The sequence below is a fragment of the Helicoverpa armigera genome, chromosome 29 (assembly GCF_030705265.1).
Source record: "Helicoverpa armigera isolate CAAS_96S chromosome 29, ASM3070526v1, whole genome shotgun sequence".
NCBI lineage: Eukaryota > Metazoa > Arthropoda > Insecta > Lepidoptera > Noctuidae > Helicoverpa > Helicoverpa armigera.
In genome coordinates this window covers 4,518,240-4,532,460 of record NC_087148.1, presented here as the reverse complement: position 1 = coordinate 4,532,460, position 14,221 = coordinate 4,518,240, and the positions used below count along the sequence as shown (strand labels likewise).

Below are 14,221 nucleotides of genomic sequence, written 5' to 3'. Positions count from 1 at the left end.
TTAACTGACAAAAATTTGCGAATTGTCATTTTCTATATTTAAACCTTTTGTAATTTTCTTAAAAGTTAATTTAGTTCAACAACGCGTTTTAGGTATATTCAAGAAATAAAAAAGGTAAAGTATAGACTGCTATGCTCACCGAAGTTATAAAATAAGAATAGAAAAGTGTTATGAATAAAAACTTTATTTTATTTTAACTATTTACAAAAAATACATTTCTAATTTAACCTAAGTACATATTTATTTTAAATGCATCGCTTAGATTATAATATATGAATCAATAAAATACAAGTTTATACAATAAATTCGATGGTATACTTTTCTAAAAAGGTACTAAGTAGGTACAGACAGCAGGTCAACCTACCCGAATCTGTCAAATTTTACCAATCAAACATTAACCTTCCACTATTGTGATAAGGTTGAAAATCTATTGAAAAAAAACCGGGCAAGTGCGAATCGGAGATCCGAACCATTATTTAGAAAATGAGCAAAAAATCACGTTTGTTGTATGGGAGCCACCACACGATTTATTTTATTTTAGTTTTCAGTATTTGTTGTTATAGCGGTAACAGAAATACATCATCTGTGAAAATTTAAACTCTCTAACTATCACGGTTCATGAGATACAGCCTGGTGACAGACGGACGGACGGACAGAGGAGCGGAAACAATAGGGTCCCGTTTTACCCTTTGGGTACGGAACCCTAAAAAAATATAGATTGTGGTAGGTTGATGTGCTGTGCTATAACCGGATAAAATATATCCATTGTCACCCGGGAACAGTGTAGGTTTCCAACCAAAAAATAAAATCCCTTTTTTTTTCAAATCGGTTCAGCAGTCCCGGAGCCTTGTATGTACAAACAAACTTTCCCTAATTATAATTTTACAATAGATGGGTTAAATAACTTCTATCAATAAATATTACTAAATGTTGTATATATTAGGATCGTAATTAGTATAAGGTTTGAGCGGTTCATAATTCCATTCTTCATCGGACGAATCTCGGTTCTCGTTGAAATATATTTCTGAAAACAAGAAAACATGGTCTTATTAAAGTTAAACATATTACTTATAAAAATTTCTAATCACCTTCTAAGCAACATTTTAACTGATATACTGAATAAATGGTAGTTAAGACATGCTTAAGCAACGTTTATAAGTAAGAATTTTTATAAACAGCCCTCAAGTATTACTTAAAACCGTGAAATATATGCCTATATTTACGGAAAGAGCCGATTTTTCAACCATCAGTTAACTTCTATCTGAGGAATGAATACAGTAAGTAGTTTGTCATATTTTCCATACAAAAGCTGTCAAACATATTCTTCAGAAGAGAACAACTTGTTTTATCTGAATTTTTGATTTAGTTTATTGATTGATTGGAAAATTGGCCCTTAAACTACAAAACTTACCTAAAACTATACTAGTCTATTTTCATCGACAACATTAAGAGCGTATACGCTCGCCGCGCGATGTCAACTTTAGGTAATTCAACGCAAGAAATCACGCAGACTAGCGTCGCGGCTGTGTGCGTGCCTATCATACTTCACGTATAGTCACACAAACCATTTTGATCCTTTCGAGTGAAATTAGTAGAACAAAAAATATATTACTTAGTAAATAGTAAATAGCGAGAAAATAGTGTAAGTCTATGGATGACTAAAATATAAAGGCATGAAAATAAGTCGTTAATACTTACACTCTTTTGCAAAAAAATCGGACATCTATGAAAATCTTGGTTTTGAGGACTTTCTGTATATTACATACAATTTTCAACAGTACGAAATAGTCGACTGATGATTAATGGCAATGTAAGTTTCTGTATTTTAACCGATTTCATAAAAAGGAGGAGGTTTCAATTAGATTGTTTTGTGATTGTTCTCGATTTCTCAAAGACGCCTGGACCGATTTGAAAAATTGATTGTTTATATGAATGGTCCAGTCCATCTAGACCGAAAAATTGTGGTCAAATAACAACCAAATATTGGTGAAGAGCTTGGGTTTACCAAATAAATAAAATTAAAGTTTTAAGTTATCTATCCTATATGCTTCAAAAGTTATTCGGGATCAAAAGTCAAGGGTACATCCAAAATGAACATATAAATAGCTCTGCTCCTATCTAGCCTAAGGAGTCCGCCATATTGGATTAAGACTCGCGACACATTTTTTTGTTGAGTTATTCATATCAAGCCCTTTTATTTGATACCCATATCGTAGGAATGCATTAAAAACATTTTTGTCTCCATCTTGGGTATACCCCCATATTGGATATAGAATCATACATTGTCATTAAAACTGAACTTTCAAACAAAATTTCAACTCATTCGATAAAAAAAATATGCTTCAAAATTGAGCTTTAAATAAAATAGTAATGTATCAAGATTTGTTGGTCGCGCTTGAAATGTACTCTATTCTCGGTATCCACGGCAGAGGTTATTCACCCTACGCGATGTGACGGAGCGACACGTCCTCTCTCTGCGAAGCCTTGCGGCGGTCTGGTTTGAGTTGACTCGCGTGCAGCGTTTTATAGTAGTTTTTAAATAATTTATAAAAAAATAAAAAACGAGAGATTAAATTATAATGTAAAGTTTATGTTAAAAAAAAAGAGTTATATTACTATAGTAAATAATTGTTATATTAAATTAAGTAAGATAGGTAGGTAAAAAAAGCATTTGAAATTCACAATTTTTCACATTGTTAAAATATTTTTTTCTGAAAGATAGAGACCAAAATCAAAAAATGTTTTCAACTAACTATAGGCATGGGGATTTCGTCTATGAGTAAAAAAATAAATATGATTAGATTTTCCACTATTTTCACATGAATTTAAGCTTCGAAATAGACGCTGAACGGGAATTTTATAAATCATCTGTTACGTTATAGGGGTTTTAAGTATTTAAACTACACAAATTGAAATTTATGTTCAATTAACTATATAGACAGTGAAATTAACTTGCGTTATTAGAAATTAACATAGTTATAGGATAAGTAGTTAATGAGAAACAGTGGTTTGAAAAGTACCTTTTTAGGCCAAATGGCGCGCGGTTGACGTACACGCTCTTAACGCTCGTTTACTATTCATAAAACAACTGTTTCCATTTTTGCTGTAAAATTGAACGTGAAAAATCATAGTGAACAGTTGTTTCAATCAATTAACTGTAAATTTTTATAAACGGAAAGAAAGCTGACGTTAACATTGTCGGTGAACTGGGAACTGGGGTCTTAGCTGTTTAAAACTCCGCGTAGAGTCTGGGTCTTATACCAACTGCTGAAAAGGAGTATCCCTTACCTTCTTGCATTGGTTGAGGCACTGGTGGACTTCTAGGCTTCGACTGCTCGGCTGTTCGGCTTCGAGGAGGTGGTCCTGAGAGAGAAGTTACATATTAATAGAAAACAAATGGATAGTTTCACCGGTAAATGCCACCTACCAAAATCAACTACCAACCAACCCAAGTTTTCCAAATCGGTTCAGTAATTTCGAAGCCTTTAGCCAAAAATGAAAAAAAATGTTTCCTCTGTACAAGATACCTAAATACCTTCTTCTTCTTCTTCATATATTTATCTTGTTCTATAACCTACATTGTATATACCGTATTCATCATCGGATGATCATAATCTATGGTCATCTATGCTATATCATAGACACTGCGCTTGGCACGGAGAGAACCGCTCGACCTTAGCCTTATAAAAATAATAAAAATGTTAGGTTGTTGTATACTTACTGGAACTGGGCTTCAATCGAGAAGGCTCGGGAATAGTTGTTACTGGGACTGGCGCAACTGAGAACAAAAATATTGAGTCTTAGGCCCAACTTAGTAGCAAACATAAACGTCAATTATCTAAGTGTTTACTGCAAATCACGTTCAATTTTCAAATCAAACAATTGCCTGGGTAACTGGGTTGAGGAGGTCAGATAGATAGGCAGTCGCTCCATGTGGCACACTGGTACTCAGCTGTATCTAGTTAGACTGGAAGCCGACCCCAATATAGTTGGGAACAGCTAGGCAGATTGACAACAAGGCAGGATGAAGAAGATGTAAGAAATAGAGTCGCGTTTTTACATTTTGATGCCTAAAAAGAAGATTTCTTACCATTGTTTCTCCTTCTCATTGCTGCTTCTAACTCAGAAGTCTGCATATCTGTTATGCCAAAAAACAACACCAGATCAGTTCAAGATCAGTTAATTATACATATATTTCAGTATCATTTATAAATTCGCGTCTTAGTAACAGCGGCACGGATCGATTGACCATATTGTTAAGCAAAGCTTGGCGTCTTCGCTCTGTGAATCTGTGACCATCATCACATGTCAATTTATCCAGTCTTTCAGAAGGCAAGGTAATTGCACGCCTCCGGCTGTCATTTGAACATCTTTGGCAGTCGTTACGGGTAGTCAGAAGCCAGAAAGTCTGACAAGCAGTTTGACCAAAAAATCGATGTGAAGAGGTCATACAGCTACCTACTTCTAGTTAGACTGGAAGCTGACCCCAACATAGTTTGAGAAAGGCAAAACATACAAAAACATTACTGCTAGTTGGCAGAGATGCCAGTTTGTAACTTTCCTGCTATTTAAAATCTACTAAGAAAGTAAAATTACCGTTATTTCTTCTCCGTAGAGCTTGTTCCAATTCATTGGTTTTAGGAGTAGTAGTATGTTGTTCTGTGAAAGTTAATAATTATAATTAGTTAAACGTAAGTGTGCAGGAATTAATCAACTAGCTGATCCCCTCAGTTTCAACTACGTCTCGAGGAAACTATTTACTTCCCACACCTGAATAAAAAGTCGTCTAAAAACAAAGTAGAGCCTGAGAACTCTAGACTATGTTTTCACCATTTAAATAGATTCATTAACTTTGGCGTGAAAGCGCAGACAGGCTGAAAGAATTGTTTTTCACTACGATTTGTGTAAAGCTGCAGAAGTTATCTTCACAGCAGCAAAATTATTTGACGAATATCATTTCACGTTTTGGAGAGTTTCGAAGATATATAAGAATAAGACTTACCCACTGCGTTGTTTCTTCTTTTTAGAACTTGTTCCAGTTCATTTCCCGGAGAATTCACAACTGCGGAAAAATAAATAAAAGTATTAGGTATATCCAAGTGATAATCAATGATGTAAAGGTGAAGGGAAAAGTCTCGAGGAAACTTGAAATCCGCCTTGGGCAAGCGTGGCGATTAACGCTCATTCCTTCTCTGTATGAGAAGAAGCCGCAGCCCACATGACGGACAATAAAAAGGGTCTGCCGTAATGTGTTTCTTCATGCACGGGTGCTAATTGCCAGGCTAAGGGCTGCTTTTTGAAGGTGTCTTTCGGTCTGACCCAATTGAACTGCTATTGGGAGAATCAAAGCCACCAACTCGTGCACAGCAGTCTGTTACGCTATGCGACTACTAATATCCTCCTAGCCGATTATCGGCTACGGCGGCTTCTCGTTCTCATGTAAGGAGATTAGCCAACTACGCAGGACATATTATAGTGCACGAGCATTTGCGCAGACACAGGTGCACTCACTATTCCATAACTCTCATAGCCCGATGGGACGGTCATCCGACATGACCGGAGAGAGATCAGGCGCAGGACCGACATTTACGTGCTCTCCGATGCGCGACTACTACATAGTTAATGAGAAATGAAGGTAAAGAGTTTATAATACGTACTGAATGCACAGGACATATAAATAAGGTATAGTGGACATGCATTTGTGCAGACACAGGTGCATTCTCTTAGCACAGCAGTCACGCTATGCTAGATCTGCCATCCGACCGGGTTTCCCCGGATTTGTCCTCGTTTCGAGGCCGTCCGGGTGCCGTCCGGGCGGGGTTTCGAGAAGTGTCCGGGGAAAACCCGGACACTTTTCATGTAAAGAAGCACCTCATTGAATTTAAGTATATGTTAATAGTAAATGGATTACAAATTAGGTATAATTTTGTTAAAAAGAATCGTACTCGTTCGGGGAAAAAATGCGATTTACGCCAAATGTCCGGGTTTTTGAAATGTTTGTCCGGGTTTGGCGAAATTCGAGATGGCAGCCCTACGCTATGCGACCACTACATAGTTAAGGGGATAATGAAGGTATAGAGTTGATACTCACTGGATCTTGGTCTCCCAGGCTTGGGGGTGACCGGAGGCTTGTTCACGGGTTTGAGCTTCAACGTATTTTCCTTCACGTCCAGGAGTTTGCCTGTAGGCACCTTCTTTGGAGGTTTGGGTAGTCTTGCTGTAGAAAACATATAAATTAAAAGATATTATAATTTATAATATACATATGCAAGTTAGACGTTAATGGTACATTAACGATAACCGAACCATTTTCAGTTGTTAAATCGCTGATTTGACTTGCGGCTAGTTGTGGTTTAGTTATCGTTATAGTCACTTTGTCATTTTAAAACTTCCATTTATTTTAATTCTTCTTCTCATCACCTAACAAATAATGATTTTATCCCCTAACAAGCTCTAAGTGTCTGCAGTTTTCTCAAATCCGCCTGACGGCCTCTGACGTGGGTATGTAACAACGACTGCTACTGAGTAGCATTCGGGGACGCCGGCGACACGTGTCCTCCCAGGCACGGGGGTGTAACACCGCCAACTTCCAGACTCCGGGCTGCTTTGTGAAGGTTGCTAATTAAATGTAAAGGTTGTGAAGGTCGCTTGCTACTTAAAATATACTTACGTGGCATGGGGTTCACAGGAGGTGGTTCGTAGACATCCTCAGATTCCATTTCTGTAATGAAGTAATAAAAAGTTTTGGTCAAGTTATAATAAGCGTGACTACAGGATTAAAAATAGTGGTTCTAATTAGGAAACTATCCTGTTTTTTAATTGCCCAAAAATATTTCAAATGTAGTTTTAATTTGAACAAAACAAAATTATAAGGCAACAAAAGGTTAAGAGTGGGAGTTCGTCACATCTCAGTAAAATTAGTACCTAAAAGTGCCGTAGCACAAAATTAAAACGTATCGTATATCTGTTCGATAAATGAAAAAATATGTATTTGACGGCGCCACCGTCGATGTGTCAACCGTCGATCTGTCAAAGTCAAAGTCAAATCATTTATTTCATTTAGGCCTTTACAAGCACTTATGAACGTCAAAATTATAACTAAGTTTGATTCTAGTTGCCCATTCCAAAACGGTGTCAATGTCCCATGTCAATGTCCCATGTCAACGGTGGACCTTATATAAAGCGGCGCGCGCGCACGACTCGGTTAGTTGTTTTACGCCCCTGGCTGGAGGCCCTAAATTCTAGGCATCCACAGGGAAAAGTCCGGTTAAGCAGTACACGGCCTCCTAGGCTGAACTGCGAGATGCCATACCAAAAAGCACGACTCGGGTCATTCGTTCGCCGACCGTTGCCGAGTGCACACCTCCCACAAATTCGTGATAAATAATTGTAGTGACTAATACTGTGTTAATTGGAATAAACCAAGTGATTGTGTGAGAACCCCTTTGTTTTATTTAACGATGTCGGATCCTGACGCCGACATATTCAGTGTTTTAGGGTTATGTCAAAGATTTAAAGTGTGTTTAGATCAAACGAATATGAAGTAGCTTATATAGTCAGCTCCTCTATCGAGGAAAGCTACAGGCCATTTATTCGGGTGCTCAAAGTAATTCCTACAGGACCAGGTGAAACCGCTGGTGGAAGCTAGTAAGAAAAAAGAAAATTACCCTCATACACTTCTTGAGGTTGGTTGGGCAATGGCAGAGGTGGCCGGTTCGCCAAATTCGCTTCTCGATCTAGAATTATAAGATTTGATTAACATAGCTTTCTAGAAAAAACAAGTGAGGATCCAGCTGCCCCTGTGTGCAAAATATGCACCGCTGTCGCATCTTCTATAATATCAGTCAGCTGCGCAGGACATATTATAGTGCACAAGTATTTGCTTGGACACAGGTGCACTCACTATTCCTTCACTCTCATAGCGCGATGGGACGACAATCCGACACCACCGGAGAGGGATCACAAGCAGGACCAACATTAACGTGCTGTCCGAGGCACGGGTGAATCTATCACCAACTTCTAGACTACTGGCTGTTTTGTGGAAGTTTCTCTAAACCGTGCAAAGATATTTTTGCCCAATCCAGCAAATAAAACGTATAGGAATATCTGTCAAAAGTCTGATTAACTTTCTAGTAATAACGTGTAGGTACATTCATTTTTAAGTTTGGTAACAATTAAAACGAACCGTTTGATCTCCCTCTTGGGAGGGTAGGCTGTTGGTTCTCTTTCAGACCTGGTGGTAGCATCGTTGGAGGACCAACTCTGATCTTGTGGTCTGTTCTTGGAGTACCTGTAAATAATAAATGGATTGTGTAGAGTAGATCGAGTTATCAAACTGAGTGAATGAGTGATTAATAGATCAAGTTTTACAGGGGAAGGTTAAAACAACCTTTTGGTTGTCCTGGAGGGCTGCAAACTCCTTCCATGCAGTACTAAGGAAGAATGAGCGTTAATCACTATAACCGGTGAAGAAATCATTTCTTAGACAGGTGGAAAGTACTCATAGGCAGAAATAGATTAGGAAGTCGCTCCATGTACTCCATGCACTGGTACTCAGCTGCAAACAGTTAGTCTGGAAACCGACCGATGATGATGATGAAAATCATGATGTGGTTATTGTGAGAATTAATAAATAATAACTTACGAGGTATTGTGTTAACAGCTGGAGGCTGGGGTACTTGCAAACCAATGCGTCCTAGGAATAGATACAGATTTAATTGGGTTATAAAGTAATTATAATTTTAATATAGAAAATTGACTGCTTGGCAGTAGTTACGGGTAGTCAGAAGCCAGTAGTCTGCCACCAGTCTAACCAAGGGGTACTGGGTTACCTAGTGAACTGATGATGATGATGATATAGAAAATTGACTTTTTGGTAACATACATAAACATGACAATGCAAATTAGAAACTGTCGAATGATGCTGCTAGCATGTGTTCGCACGGCGGTTGCAGTTTCGCGGACATTTTAGAAATGTTCGCACGCAATGTGTTACTGTTTGCTAGAGCGAGTACACCAGAGACATTTGTGTGCGTCACAGTGCCGCGCACAAGAAAAAAATCATTAAATGACCCCTCCCGCTGTGGGTTAGCAGCGGTGAGGGAGTGTCAGACTCTTACTGACTAAAAACCGTCGTGTTCCGTCGTAGGCCTTTTATGTACCAGGGCCGCGGTATCTCTTTCGAACAACCCCGCAACCCCGGCAGACCTTGGCCCTGCTGGGAGTTGAATGATCTTGAGGAGGCTCTTATAACTACAAAGAGTGGTTTTTACACAAAAACTCTTCTTTGAAGGAAAGATAAATAAGCACTCACCATTCAAGTCAATATTAGGAGCTTCGTAAATGGCTTCATCGTCATCATCATCATCATCCCTCGGAGCCGCGATCTTCAAAGCCTTTGGAACTGGGTTCGCGCAGTAGCGTGCTGAAGAAATACATGTTTTGAAGGTTAAATAGGTACTATGAATAGGAACAATATCTGCAGTTATGTATTTGAGATCCTTAGGTATCCAAATGGTGGATTTAAAATTATAAAAAATATAGTTTAAAAAATTAAAAAACACGCTACACATGTATGTCATCAGAACTTATTATTTTTATTTTTTTTCTTTTATATTATACAACATGTAACTTAATTAACGCACATCCTGAAATTAGTTTGTTCAGAATCGTTTACTGAATCGATTTATATCATTTTTAATATAGGTAATTTTTTATCCCAAAAGTAATTAAAACTACGGAAATTATTGTCATATTAACCCTGTACAGTCAAAACAAAATCAAATAGACCGTAACTCAAAGTAATAAGATTTCGTGTATTGTCGGCTTTTTCCGTAGTTTCGTTATGTTGTTTCGAGTCGAGCGGCGCGCGGCGCGATATTTGCGTGCGTAGTAGTATGACCAAACAGTTCTCCAAGAATTGTTAAAACTAATTTAGTAAATATCAATGCATATACATGTTAAATTAAAAATTCAGTGTATGTGTTATGATTATAACATAATATTCTAATTGGGGTGTTTGAGGGTGTGCGTTAATTACGTTACATGTGGTATATCTATCTTTTATATATTGTTAAAATCCATGAAACTTACCTGTTTCATGTTCATCAGTTTCCGGTGTTATCTTAGATATATGTTTATGGGCATTCAAACTTCGAGCTGGAAAACAAACAATTATTAAAAAAATATATAATGCTGACATTCGGCGGCTGACTTAGTGTGGTATCTGCTCTTAGACAGGTAAAGTAAATATGTAAATCAATCATGTACTGACACTGACATAATATTTATATTGAAATTGTAAACAATTGAAAGATATTTTTTTTATTAAGAAAGACAGACATGTGTTGCTGGGGAGTTTGTTGCGCCACTTCTTCTTCCCAGCAATAACACATAGGAAGTGGTGAAGGGTGGGCGTTTTGGGGACTGTCTTTTGTAAAGTGACGTTCAAAAAGTGCTGTTTCAGCCAGCTTTGAATAAATGATTTTTGATTTTGATAAGAAAAACTTAATTTTACCTTGTTACATCTTACCTTTTGCTTTCAATACGGCGATGTAAGCTGTTTGAGCTAATATTATGAGTACGGACACTCCCGCTACAGCGCCTATTATCATATACTTGTCATCTGACGGTACTGTAAGAAAACAACACACAAACAGAAATAAACTATAAGAAATTTATACTTAAAATAAACTTAAAATTTGCAGTTAATAAACTTGCATCTCAGCTGTTTACGCTAGTTCAAACTATACGAATGATTTAAGAGTGGGTCTGGGTACTCTTAAATATGCGATAAGGCATATGTTATACAGGTGTGTCCTACCTAATCATATTAAATCCTATCACATATACTGAATGATATTCTATGGCGAATTGTAAAAAAAATAACCTAATCCATTCAGTGGTTTAGCCACAGGAGTCATTTTTCGTTTTTTTATAATTTACAATTACAACATCATGTGTAAAGGAGAGATAAAGTTAGGAGTATCGAATGTTTTGACCAGTTGACAGCTCAAGGGAGAATTTCCGTTGTTTGTAATGACTGACTCATATGTTGTTCTAATTTTCGCACATTTTTATTTTATATTTACTTTGTTTGAAAAAAAAAATGTTTTTATCTATTTAATGGTTTTCTAGTGCTAATCGACTTATATTAACCAGTAGGTATATTAATGTAATTATTTTAATTTGATTAGGTGCTACACACTTTGTATATCCTAAAATATGTGATATTATATTGGGCAGTAGATAAGTAAGTAATATTTTAAAGCTAATCTACTCTAATATTATAAAGCTGAAGAGTTTGTTTGTTTGAACGAGCTAATCTTAGGAACTACCGGTCCGATTTGAAAAAGTATTTCAGTGTTCGATAGCCCATTTATCGAGGAAAGCTATAGGCTACTTTTTATCCCGGTACGGGAAGTAGTTCCCACGGGATGCGGGTGAAACCGCTGGCAGAAGCTAGTGTATGTATAATTATCCAAAAGACACGATTCTTACCACTTCTTCCGGTACTCGACAAATTTTCTGAAATAAAAAAAAACTAAAGTTAAAAGTAGTAATAAAATGGGAAGCAAAACCCTGAAAAGCAAAAAAAAAAACGTTTTTTATGTTTTTGGAAGTCGGTTTTATTTTTTGTATGTTTTAAAAATCCTTTTTTTTAATGTTTGCGTATTTTTTTGTTGTGCTAATCAACATGCATATAAAACAACACAAGTACAGTATATAAAAGTATTTAATTTAATGTGATTAGATACGATACACTTTGTATTATAAGCGAGGACTTCTAATTGGCTCTCTGTCGACTATGACTTCCTTCTATTGTTTAGCTGTAAGTCCTCCATAGTGTGGCTGCGGGTTGTTCGCGCGAGTTACCGCGGCCCTGGTACATAGAAGGCCTATGACGGAACACGACGGTTTTTAGTCAGTAAGAGTCTGACACTCCCTCACCGCTGCTAACCCACAGCGGGAGGGGTCATTTGATGAGTTTTGACGTCGGAAAAAAGTCCTCCATAGTGTACTACATAAATAAATAAATAAATAAATAAATGTACCTGGTTTTGTGGCATTAAGAATTTCCACAACAGTTCTGCATTCACTTGAAGAATAGTTCGTTCCGTAGTGTGGAATTTTCGCCTTTTCTGGTTGAAATTCAGACATATTTGGATAGTAATAGAATTCAAATTCCCATGTACCAGCCATAGTTTTGTTCACGACGATAGACTGCAAAATTAAAAGAATTAATTAAATCTAAACAAAAAATTCAATACAAGGAGTACTACGGGATTGTTCGTACGAGTTACCGCGGCGCTGGTACATAAAGGGCTTCAGAAGGAACATGGTGGGTTTTAGTCAGTAAGAGTCTGACACTCCCTCACGCTGCACCCACAGCGGGGAGGGGTCATTTGATGATCAAAATATGAATACAAATTGAAACTTAGACAATCTGGTTACAGCCAGCAAAAAATAGAGGCTACTTTTATCCGGCTGCGGGAGGTAGATACCTCGGGTTGCGAGTGGAAACGCTTGGTAAAGCTAGTTGAAGATAAGTTTGGGTACATGATCATCATTATCATCTCCCGAGCCTTTTCCCGACTATGTTGGGGTCGGCTTCCAGTCTAACCGGACACAGCTGAGTACCAGTGCTTTACAAGGAGCGACTGCCCTATCTGACCTCCTCAACCCAGTTACCCGGGCAACCCAATACCCCTTGGTTAGACTGGCGTCAGACTTACTGGCTTTGACCACCCGTAACGACTGTCAAGGATGTTCAATGACAGCCGGGACCTACAGTTTAACGTGCCATCCGAAACACAGTCATTGGTGTCCAAGATATACATAGAAGGTGCATACAAAATTACAAACTAACAGTACAAAGCATACAGTTGATACAGTATATGTATAGAAATCATATTTTCACTTACAGAATTAACTTTCAAAGTTTCCTTTATTAGTACTTTGTCCTCTTCAGATCTTAGCCGCAACCTGAAAAACGATGAGCAAATTAAGGCCCAATCATATTTATTTACACATACACATTATAAAAACAGAAAAGAGAGAATTTACAAAGGTAATGCTTATTTCTAAAAAAATCTCTTTCAGCTTTCATCTTGGCTGATAAAAAGGTGAAGGAAAACATCTCGAGGAAACCTGGACATAAATTCTGAAACCACCAACCCGCATTGAGCAAGCGTGGTGATTAATGCTCTATCCTTCTCCGTGTGAGAGGAGGCCGCAGCCCAGCAGTGGGACGATAAAAAAGGCAAATAGTAGCGTCCAAGGCCGATTCCGGTCACAGCGGCTGTTCTCATATTATGTTGCACAAGCATTTGCTTGGACACAGGTGCACTCACAATTCCATCACTCTCATAGCGCGATGGGACGACAATCCGACACCACCGGAGAGAGATCAGGCGCAGGACCGACACTAACGTCTATCCGATGCACGGGTGTATCAATCACCAACTTCCAGGCTTCGGGCTGTTTTGTGAAAGTTTTTAAACCCATTCATTTTGGCCCGATCCGGGGATCGAACCCGAGACCTCGTACACGGTAGTCGTGATGATGATGATGAGATAAGTATATTCTTACCATCCATAATTAATGAAATGTTTCTCGTTTGAGAATTGCAAAATTATAGTAATATTGCTTCCATCAGTAAATTTGTAGTTCGACTGCAAAGAGCACGGTTTTCCAGCTATTATCTTCACTGGTAGAGAAGTGTTTTCTGTAAAGAAATACAAATTATAGTAAATTAGCGACCCGCTCCGGCTTCGCACGGGATAATATTATTTTCCCACTATATAATGGATGTCATTATACATATAAACCTTCCTCTTGAAACACTCTATCAGATAAAAAAAACCGCATGAAAATCGGTAGCGTAGTTTTTAAGATTTAAGGCCTACAAAGGGACATAGGGACAGAAAAAGCGACTTTGTTTTATACTATGTACCTAGTGGTTTTGCATTTTGATACAAGTGCCTTTAGTTTCTAATAGGCATGTCGAACGGAACATGAAATTAGTCCATCTTTAGATATATCCCTAAAATAATGGACCCGTATTTTTGAGTTTCTCTCACAAACACATAACAGCGATTTAATTTCGTGTTACGTCACTCTTAGGCACTCATTTTACATAAAAATTACGTCACAAACTCCCAATCTAAACCTTTACAGCCTTACTAAAAAAAATTAAACATCTGTTGAACACTTCTCTAAA

General features: G+C 37.7%; 1 protein-coding gene across 1 annotated transcript; it reads right to left on the bottom strand.

The window, feature by feature from the left end:
- Positions 1–838: 838 nt before the first annotated feature.
- Positions 839–13,781, bottom strand: LOC110381176 (uncharacterized). Its single transcript, XM_064042747.1, has 17 exons — positions 13,591–13,781; positions 12,924–12,984; positions 12,054–12,222; positions 10,532–10,633; positions 10,093–10,158; positions 9,314–9,424; positions 8,645–8,695; positions 8,186–8,290; positions 7,668–7,736; positions 6,671–6,721; positions 6,092–6,217; positions 5,003–5,062; positions 4,597–4,659; positions 4,091–4,138; positions 3,722–3,778; positions 3,289–3,363; positions 839–1,024 (listed from the first exon to the last, which is right to left on the bottom strand). The coding sequence occupies exons 3-17, from the start codon at positions 12,199–12,201 to the stop codon at positions 924–926; spliced, it is 1,233 nt and encodes a 410-aa protein (XP_063898817.1). The 5' UTR covers positions 12,202–12,222; positions 12,924–12,984; positions 13,591–13,781; the 3' UTR covers positions 839–923.
- Between the last annotated feature and the right edge of the window lie 440 nt (positions 13,782–14,221).